Consider the following 11,514-nt stretch of genomic DNA (forward strand, 5'->3'; position numbering starts at 1 on the left):
AATAGACACGTAAACAACATTCACTTTTTCATCCGACGATATTTGCTCAAGAATTTCCTTTCTTCGGTAGGAAATTTCATTGCTATCAAGAATTTCGAGACAATTAAGTTGTAACTGTTGGAATTATTTCCAATATTTGGGTACATATATTATTTAATAATTGTATATTAGTTGTTATCATAATAAAGATTAAAGCAAGTATAAAGGTTATGGGCTTATTTAGACATCTATAATAAGTATGGGAACATATTTGTGTAGAAGCAGAAATACCATTCATTATTTCGTTGATGGGCCGAATAATAAATGGGTATATTAGGGCTAGGTCCCCAACCCATATAGATAGCCTACCTATTTGTTTCTCTCATCGAAAAATAAGGTTTATGTTCATCTCTCAAGAACACTAAAGAAGGGCTATCAATATAGGGTTGGAAGACTTAAACCCCACCCACATCAAACATTCCGATCCAGGTCTAGATCCAGAACGAGAAGATCCACATTCAGATTCAGGTCCAGATCCAAGATCAAGAAGAAGAGAATAACGAAGAACGAAAAACGACTTAATGAACCGTTCTTCATTCAAGATCCAGGTACGCTTCCGCAATTACAGTTTATCTCAATTTATCGACATAGAGTATATAGATTATAGACTTAAGGATTAAAAATTTAGACTAAAGAATCTAACCGTAACAATTACAACAATCCTTTATACATATCCTTACAACAAATAAGATAACTTAAACCTATCAAACAATAGATTCAATGTCTCCTTCAAAGAATTCCGAATAAACTCAATCAACATCATCTGAAAACCCAACAAGATAATTCATCAGTACATACTTAATTCATACCTAATAATACAGAAAAGAAATTGAGAATAAGTATTAGTAGTACTAACCTGAATTGGATTCAATAATGATTTCCATTTGCTCAAATAAACAAGAATGATCCAACTAAATACACCCATTATCGAATAAACAACCAAACCATTCCATGTTCTTGCTGAAATATACTTCTTGAAGACGAAAACAGAGTATAAATAAACCATGAATCTAAATATCACAATCAAGTAAGAGTTCGATTCAAACATCAAACTCAACAATCCAATCAAAATCAAACCAACCCATATGCGTTCCTACAAGTATTAGATATGAAAATTAACTTCAGATCTGTAAATACAAACAACAAACAGGGAAATTACGTACCTTTTGAGCAAATGTTGTAATCGAATTGCTAATGCGGGTGAAATCGAGGCATTTTTTGGATGAATGACGGAAAGTGAAGTTGCGGAGAATGGAGAGACACGATTTCTTAGGGCAGAGTTTAAGAGCGAGTTTAATCTTGAGTGATAATGGAGAAGATTTCCAATTCCATGATTGGAAACTTCTAGAAGTTTTCAATATGAGATCTAGGTATTTGGTTCGGACATGGATGCTTATCCGCCATGACTGCCGCTTAAGAAATCGCATTACCCTTACCGTTCAAAAACCAGATTTTAAGAACTGATTTTGGTTTTGATATATAAATTAATTATTGAAATAAGCCCCTGAAGTTTGAATAAGATGTAAGTGATACTCATAATTATGAAGATTTGCTATGATTCTTAGATATTTAATTTTAAAATTAAACAAAATAAGAGTTAAATCAAATAAAATATAATTCTACATTTGAAAAGAAATAAATATAAATAAATTTGATTTATTTCTAAATTTTAAAATATAAAATAGTATATATATATAAGATATTATTATAATACTATATTATTTTATTATATTAATTTCTTATAGGTTAATTATATATAATGTCTATATAAAATTTTATTTTGAGAAAGAAGGTTATAATATGAGATAATATAAAGGGAAGATATTATTATATTAATTTCTTACAAGTCTAATCTATAATATAATATAATATAATATATATAATTTAAAATATATATCATTTAATATAATTTTTCTTCATATTTTAACAAGTATATAATTATAGTTTTATTTTTAAGCTATAAAATATAGTTTTTATTGTTTTCAATAAGGTTATTTTAACTATTTTCCCTAATAAAATTTTATTAATTATTATATTTTTTAATAATATTTTTCTTTCAAATAATTATGTTTATCTTATTTTCTTCGTAAATCATATTCTTTGAGTTTTGTTTTCAGTTGTTATTTTATCTCAATAGTCAATGCTTATATTTTTATTGGTCTTAATTCAATTATATGTGTTTCTTTACTAGTTATTTAGTCAACACAATGTCATTTTTCTGTTAGTATGAATTTTTTTTCAAGTGTGGTTTCACCCTAACATTCTATGTCAATGGGATTCTACATTTTTGGATGTTTTCTTTTAATGCAACACAGTCATTCCGTCGTTGGATGAATCACTAGTAAAAAAGAACACAATTATCGAGAAAAATTGTCGAGAGCGAAAGAAAACTCACGGTGACATTAATATCACCGAGAGAAAAAGGGCACTTTCGGTGAAAGTTATTGATATTACCGAGAGCATTAAGTTGCTCGCAGTAATAAGTATTATTACCGAGAGCATCTAGTTAAAGCCCTCATTGAACTTCATTAAATACTATCACCTAGAGCAACCCACAAAGCTCTCGGTGATAATATTATATTTTGTGTTATAAACCTGCGGACTCTCTTCTTTCTTTTCATCTCTTCTTTCTTTTTCCTCTCTTCTTCCTCTCGACCACTCTCTTCTTCCTCTCGCAGTGTCAATCGGAATTATCAGATGATCCTCCTTCATCAATCGGAGCGTGGCTTAATCGGAGCGTGGATTGCTTATTCAGAGCGTCAATCGCAGCATCAATCGAACTTTTGCGGCGGCTGCATGGATTTCTTAATCTTCCTCGCTCTCGGTAATTCCTCCGTACTCGGCGCCGTAAAGTTAGTGTTCTACTATTCGTTTATGTTTAAATAAATGCAAATGATAATCAGCCATAATTTTTAGGATTCTAACTTATTAGGTAATGGAAAATGGAATTTCTTAAAATTCTAGGGTTCTTAATTTGGCTTATTTTGTTGTTCTTATTTTATATTTCATAGTTTTTTATTTATTATTCTCGGTTCATATTATATATTTATGAAAGCTTCATTTATTTGATGTTAGTGATGATGTAGTATCTTATTATAATTTATTTTCTGTTTTTGTTATACCATATCACCGAAGAAATCAGCTTAGATTTGTGTTTAATGGTTCAAGTTTTTACTTTCCTTATTAGGGTTATGTAGTAAATAGAAGCATATTTGATGGAAGATGAAAAGTAGGGCAGTCGTACTCTATTGTAATTTATAATTACTTAATATTAAAAGGTGTTTTTAGAAAATCATTTAAGTATAAGAATTGTTGTGATTTTAGAACTATAGTTGTTATCTACATTATGATTACATTCTTAAAAGGCTATGGATTTACATTCAGATGATGCTTTATTGTCATAGTTACTCTGATATGTAAATCATCCCAAAGTTTTTCTTGGGTTTAGTTTGTTACTGGTTTCTCTCAGTTTTTTTTTTGTTTTTTTTAACTTTTTTCTTTAAAGTTTTAATATATGTATTCATGGCAACTTTGCCGAGGTGATCAAATAATTATAGATTTCCTCTTTTTCCTTTTGCCTATAATGGGTTTTGCAAATATGGATCTTAATTTTTTCCAGTCTTGTCAATGACTAATAAAAGTTATATATCTTTGCAAACATTATATTTAATATTTTAATCATTTTGTTGTTTTACCATTATTTTAATCACCAGAAATTGCTCTCATTGATGTGAGTTTTACACGTTAATGATTTTCAAATATGCTTTGATTTGAATTTTGAATCTCAATCTGTTTGCAAAATGGATTGGTGGGTTACTCTCTAAGTTTTTATTCTTCATCATTTTGAATTCTCAATTATACTTTGCTGAAATACTATAATTATGATCACATACACTCTATATTACTATTTATTTTTAGCACCTGTGATGGCTGATATGATTTGATCTTCTTTGGTTCTAATATTCTGATTTGATCGTGAAAGTTTTATGTGGGTGAAAAGTGAAAAAAACTTAACAGTCATTGTAGTCAAGTTCAAACTCATGAACTCGGGGAAGTTGGGTTGTATTTTTTCGTGCTACATTCTACAACATGCATTTTGTCAAGTTATGAGGTATAGAACATTTTCTATAACGTGTATAATTAGAAATAGAATTATATTTTTCTCCTTACCTACAGAATCTGGTTTTATATTGAGGAGGAATATATTGATGAGGCTTTTCATGGATTATTTAAGTAATTTAGATGCATTTTGATACTTTAGTTCTTGTAAGTTTTAGATTGATAACTGATAATTGGTGTACGGTTTATGCCAGTTTTTATGGTAAATCTACATAGCTATTTGACATATCTTCGACCGCAAAATTTTAACATGCATGATTCACTAAAAAACAACTACCTGTGATACTGAAAGTTGTAGTATACAGGTTCTTAGTTACAAAGGTAAGTATCTTTCATCATCTTATTCATTGTTTTTTTCTTATCCATTATCAATCATCTATATACATATTTTAATCATGTTCTTAAAGGAAGGCATATGGGTGGTATTAGTCTGTCATATATATATATATATTAATGATGTTACAGACATGGTGGTGGTTATCAGTTATCCATATTTGATCATCTCTTTGGGAGAAATCAATTTAAAAAAACAGATTATCGATCACTGAGAGTATTGACTCTACTCTCGGTAAAAGATTAGAATTATCACCGAGAGTATTGACTCTACTCTCGGTAAAAGATTAGAATTATCACCGAGAGTAATTGGTGTTCTCGGTAGTAATATTATCATCGAGAGCATCAAATGCTCTCGGTGATACTAATTTTTTCTTCACCGACAGTCAAATTACTGACACCTTCTAAGAGCATTTTTCACCCTCGACGAAAACTATCACTAAGGGCAAATAGGTTTTCACCGAGAGTTTTTGCCCTCGATAAAAACCATTTTTTTACTAGTGCATCTCGACACTCATGAGTAACTTAGGAGTTCATTCGGTTATTATTTCACCCCAACATTCAATGCCCATGGGATTCTATATCTTCGTATGTTTATCAATCAACACACTCACATCATGTAACTGGATGGAGCTCACGAGTTTCTGAAGCTTGAAAATTACATCATCAACATTCTAACATCTCGTCTTCAATCTAAAGTTGTTCAAGCATTTTCCATCTTGAGTTTGAGAAGGGATGTTAAAATATAAGATAATATATAAGTAAGATATTATCACAATATTATAAATTGTGATAATATCAATATTATATTAGTTTTCTTTTATGTGAATTATAATGTCCCCGTGATATCAAAACAAAAGAAGAAAAAATAATCTCTCGAACTAGATGGATGGCTAGATTGACAATAGAATGTGATTCAACTTGCATTAGTGAACTTCAAATGGATAGGGTAACCTTTAGAGTACTGTATGAAATGGTAAGAAATATTGGAGATTTGATGCCCACAAAGAACACATCAATAGAGAAGGTTGTAGCGATGTTCATATCTATCTTGGCCCATCACAAAAATGTAGGACAATTTATCTACTTTTTTACCGTAGTACATAAACTGTGAGTCGACAACTTCATGGGGTTCTTGATGCAATTTTTAAATTACATCAAATTTTACTGAAAAAGCTAGTACCCATCTCTCATAATTATCGCGATGAAAAATGGAAATATTTCCAGGTACATTGAACATTATACATTTATTATTATAATACATAAAATTTTGAGTGAATAATTAGTTTCCTATAATTTTGCTATAATTGTTAATTATAGACTCCTTTAATTTGTAAGGATGTCTAGGAGCATTAGATAGAACATTAATTAACGTTACACCGCCTAATGAGAATAAATCTTTATATTGCACGAGAAAATGTTGTATTTCAACAAACGTATTAGGCATGTGTTGCCCAAACATTCAATTTATATATGTTTTTCCTGGATGGGAGGGTTCTAACACATGATGGTCGTGTGCTTCGCAATGCGATCTCAAGACCTATTGGTCTAAGAGTCCCTTTAGGTAAATTTGCATTGCTTTATCTATTAAGAGTGAAAAGTTTTCTTTTTTTATTATTTAAGATTTTTATTTACTTTACAACTACGAAGGTTGTTATTACTTGGATAACTCTATATTTTGCAATGCAAAATGATTTCTTGTTCTCTATTGAGGACAACAATATCACCTCAAAGAATTTGATGACCATCGACCAGAGACTCTATAGGAATACTTCAACATGAAGCATTCTAAAGCCAGAAATATTGTAGAAAGATTTTTGGATGGTTAAAATGCAGATGGAAGATTCTTGCATTCCCTTCATTTTTCTCCATTCAAAGTCAAATTTGCATCATAATGGCATGTTTTTTTTTTCATAACTTGATTCACAAATTTATGAGTTTTGATCCACAAGAATTAAGAATGGAAAAAGAAGAAGAAGAGGAAGAGGATAGTGTTAAGAAAAGTGATGATAAAAAAGTAGAGCATATTACACAAATTAGTCCAAGTTATGAGTGACTAGAATTTAAAAATAATCTGGCCACTAATATGTCATGGTCCACTTGATCTAGTGGAAATAAAGTTGATTAGTTCTTATTTCATATACTTATTATGATAACTACATCATTTGGATTTATGTTTGTACTTGAATGATTTATACTTGATAGTTTTATATCATTCATTTAGTATTTGTATTAAGATTTTCTTATAGTTTAAAAATTCAATAACTATTACTTATATTTAATGAAGTTAATCCAATGAAGTTTATATTTAGATTGTATTTAACTTTCTGCCATTTTTTTTAGAATGTCTATATCTACACCTGTTTTTCGTAGACGTTTTTCGTAGACGAAAATAATAATTTTGGACTGAGGAGGAAGTTGAGGCATTGATTGATTCTCTCCAAGAGCTAGCTTGTGATCTATTATAGAAAGTAGAGTCTGGTTTTAAGAACAATTACATGGGTCATAATACGAAAGATTCCCAATTTCAGTAAAGAAGTTACTCCCCATATTGAATCAAAGATAAAAAAAAATCTTAAAGCCAAGTACAATCATTTCGGAGATGTGTATGCAAAGTGGTTGCCAATGGGATGACGCTGAATACATAATCAAATGTGAAAAACAATGGTTTGATGAATGGTGCATGGTAAGCTATTCTAAATTCTTATCAATCATTTATTGAATTTTTACTTTCATATTTGTACATATTTTGAGTGTTATATTGTTTTCTTTTTTTAGACTCACCCCAATATTGTGGGATTGCGAGATTTTACATTTCCATATTTATGCAAACTAGACATGCATGGTGCGGGGTAAAGATATAGCGATAGGACTTAGAGCTGAGGATATAATTGATGCATGCATGGATCCTAGATGGCAGAAGGATCTGATTGTGAGTTCTTCATCAGATGGTGAAGATGATGAACTTGTTGTCATCTCTCACTCACAAGGCTTACATGCAACAAACAACAAATCATCCAAGAAAAGAAAGAAGCTTGACCAGTAATAGAAATTTTGCACAAGAAAAATATATCAGAAACCTTTCAACAAAGTATTGACTCAAAATTGGAAAATTTTAGTTCTAAATTTAAGTCCATTTGTGACCAAATGGAATCACAATACTGTTGTGATAAATGTTTTGATTGCGGAACCAAATTCTGAATCTTTAAGTGCTTTAAATATGTAAGAGGCTATTGATGAATTAATTAACATCGGCATACCTCAAATGGATGTTGATAAAGCTCTTGAAATTTGTTGCAAGAACCGTGTAAAAGTGAAAGTTATATTCGCATTGTCAAGTCATTTGAGACGGTCTTTTGTGCTTGAGTTTGTTCATCCATCTTCTAATCCATAAATTAGGTATGAAATCGACGATTTATGTTAGCTTTTTGTTTGTTGGCTTTGTGCACATTCCAACATAATGTAATTACTAATTATTTTAAAAAATATTTGATTGCATTTAGATCAAAAGTTGGATTTTGTTGTATCTAGATCATTTCACTACTTTTTTTATATTTTAAAGAATAGTGGTGAAAGTAGGTAATATGCTTTCTAAGAAAGTAAAAAATATATAATATATTTGGGTTGTTGTAGATTCCATGATAAAAGAATGAAGTTTGCTAGATTTGTTTGTCCATTCTCTAAAAGATTGATGTCATTTTCAACCCCTCTTTTTTATTTTTGTTGTTATATTTGAGTAAGTCCTTAACCTAATTTCGCATGAAGAATGTATCCTTTATTGTAAATGAGATATTATACATTTATCTTTCTTTTTATAAAATTTTGATTTTAATTTTTTTTTACCATTTTTGCTTAGTTATTTTTAGTATACTAAATAAAAAATATTATTAATAAATAAATTATATAAAATAATCCTAATTAAAATTAATTAACATTATAATTTAAATGATAAAAAAAATTATATACCATAAAAAAATATAAAAGAATATTAATATTTATATTTTAACTAAACATTATCAATGTTAATAATAATAATTAATTATGAGCAATAAGAGATGGATATTAACCCTAAGTTCCTATGTTTGAGCCTGTTATGTGACAAGTTATGTGCCTAGTTAAATGGATAAGTGTGTTTGCGGGCTGCATACTTAATCTATTGTCCCAATTTTATCCCCTCTTCTAACCTAGTGGCAATAAGAGGTGAATACTAATCCTAAATTCTTAAGTTCGAGTCTATTAGGCGGCAAGTTCTACACCTGGTTAAATGGTTAAATGTGTTTGCGGGCTACATATTTAATTCGTTGTTCCATTTTGTTTTCTCGAAAAAATAATTAACTAATTCCAACCAAGTAACACACTTCAATCAATCATATACATTCTTATTCTCTACCTTTATCAATCTCATTCACATTCTTATTCCCTTATTTGAACTAAACGCGCTCTCAAGTTTCTAAACAAACATCAGAATTGGAATGGACCCTTCAATTTCAATTCCAATTCTAATTATAACTGTCTCACCAAATATACCCTAAAGGTATGTTTGGATGAGTGAAATTAGAATTGAAATTGGCATTGTCATTAGAATTTTAATTCGACAAGAATTGACATTAAATTATAATTCAATTCTTATATTTGGAAAAACTATAGAATTGTAATTCAATTTTAATTTTTATAAAAAAAAGTTATAATAAAAAAAATTTGAATATATATTATCTATATTATTAAGATATTTGTTTTACCCAACTAATAAAGATAGCTCAAGTATCAAGAGTTTTTATTCACATATCGATTCTCATTAAGAAGAAAACATATTCATGTGACATGTTAATTTATTAAATTAAAACAAAATATCGGTTCAGCATGTTAACTCTCTAAATTCAAATATTCAATATTTAACTTTCTAAATTAAAAAAAATATATTAGTTCGAAATGTTAAGTTACTAAATTTATAAAAAAAAAATTGTTCGACATTTTAAAATTTTAAATTAAAAAAAAAATAAGTATTGGTTTAACATGTTAAATTATAAATAATAAAATAATAATATATTTTTGTTTAGAAAACATAAAGAAAAAATTATAATTATAATTTCGAGCTAAAAAAAAATAGAATTAAGAATTATAAAAATACACTAGTTTTAATTCTATTAAAATTCTAATTCCAATACAAATTCAAATTCTTAATCTTAAATGCTATCCCCAACTTAAGAATTAAAATTATATACCCAACTTAGAATTTAAATTGAACACTCAATTCCAATTGTATGGTTACCCAACACACTTAAATGTATTATCAACATAAAACAAAATATTTCAGCAAAATATTTCAGTACTTTATTTTATGATTTAAGACACATATACTTTCTTATTACTGTATTCTCATTTTCATTTATTATAAAAGTTTAATTCCAAATATATAATAGCCCAATTAACTTTCTTCATATTTAAAAAAAAAAAAACAAGCATAAGATTTTCTTTCTAAAAAAATTAATTCTCCAAAGTTAAAAAGTCTTCTTTTTCTTGGTTCATCGGTGGTTTTTTTAGCATCGGAGGGTGTCTCATTTTTATTTCCACCACTTAGATTTGAGTTGGTATTGTATTTTGTTCGATTCGGCATCTTGTTTAGCCGGATCGGATTTTAATCCCGAATTTTTATAATCCGAATAATATTCTTAACGATTGGTGAATCGTTTGTTGCTCATACCCTCTAATTGCATTGATGATCATTTCTCGAGTCTGTGTTCGTCCCCTTCTTAGCTGCAAAGGAGATGAAGTTACCGGACCTAGAGTTTCTTTTTATTTTTCCAATAAAGAGTCACTAAAACGGATATTTAAGTTGGAGACCCGGTATTCTTCAATTATTTATATGGGTTTTCACCTTTTTGACCATATGCATAAATGGTCGGTTATCATTTTACAAAATATTTTTCGGTGTTGCTTACCAATCATTGGTCAATAATATTTTTTTATTGTCTCTCAAAATATTTGTTAAAGATTCTTTTAACACCGTTGATTGGTTTGTGCGTCTTACTCTAATTCATCTCTCATTGTTACGAATCTTTTGAGTCACCCTAAATAAATTACAAGAGTGTTTGATCTTTAAGTGTTTGATCTTTTTCATTAAAATTTTAATTATTGTATATATGTCATATTATTTAACCCCTAAAATTTTGTTTAGTTGTTTTGATTTTTGTTAACATTATTTTATAATTTAATTTTTATAACTCTTTACTTGTATTATTAAAAATTATATTTTTTCAAAACAACTCACTAATATTATCATACTCATCCATTTGCAATAATCAATAATGGGCCTGGAATAGTAATGGCTGCAAAGCTAAAAAAAAACTTTCAGAATTTGGCAATTTGGACTTTGAAGTATGAAGAAGAAAAGGCTTAAGAATCATAATGTTTACTTGTCAAAATATTTGGATATGCTTTTATATTGATGACAAGTAGAGACCAGCAGGAAATAACAAACATACCAAAAAAAAATAGCTTTCACATGGGATTTGCTTTAATTGATATTCTTTACTTCTGGAACACAAGCCAGACTTTTATCTTTTGTGACTTGTCCTTTGTTTCCTCGAATCTTCCAAAATTGAAATAGTCTCCTGCCGAATTAGTTCAAAATTTTATTTAAATTATCATATAATCAAATGTCAAAAGTTCGATTATCACTTATACCGTCTTAAGTTGAAGTAGAGGTTATGAATGTAAGGTTTATGTTAGCTTCGATTATTCAAATAAAAAAATTATGATATAATAAAAAACATTTGTTGTTTGACATGTTAGCTTCAATTATTCAAATTCAAAAATTATGATATAATAAAAAATTATTTGTTATTTGACTTCATCATTTCCTGGAATAAATGAAGGAAATATGTTATATTTATAAAAAAAAATAATAATCAATATCACTTCAAAGTTGGTGAGGAAAACTTTGTTTGTGTTTTTGGTAGAGTGGGAATAAAAAAAATGATGGTTTGTGTCTGAGACTTCAAATTAATAATCTTTAAGAGATGA

General features: G+C 28.5%; 1 protein-coding gene across 3 annotated transcripts; it reads right to left on the bottom strand.

The window, feature by feature from the left end:
* LOC124914133 lies at nucleotides 1–1,471 on the bottom strand. Of its 3 annotated transcripts, none has more exons than XM_047454637.1 (4): nucleotides 1,203–1,471; nucleotides 896–1,009; nucleotides 688–802; nucleotides 1–114 (listed from the first exon to the last, which is right to left on the bottom strand). In XM_047454637.1, exons 1-3 carry the CDS (start codon nucleotides 1,464–1,466, stop codon nucleotides 716–718), a joined length of 465 nt encoding a protein of 154 aa, XP_047310593.1. In that variant the 5' UTR covers nucleotides 1,467–1,471; the 3' UTR covers nucleotides 1–114; nucleotides 688–715. The 3 variants fall into 3 exon arrangements, with proteins under 3 accessions (XP_047310593.1, XP_047310585.1, XP_047310577.1); XM_047454629.1 differs by having other exon boundaries at nucleotides 896–1,012; XM_047454621.1 differs by having other exon boundaries at nucleotides 896–1,132.
* Nucleotides 1,472–11,514: the final 10,043 nt, after the last annotated feature.

Source organism: Impatiens glandulifera, chromosome 1, assembly GCF_907164915.1.
Source record: "Impatiens glandulifera chromosome 1, dImpGla2.1, whole genome shotgun sequence".
NCBI lineage: Eukaryota > Viridiplantae > Streptophyta > Magnoliopsida > Ericales > Balsaminaceae > Impatiens > Impatiens glandulifera.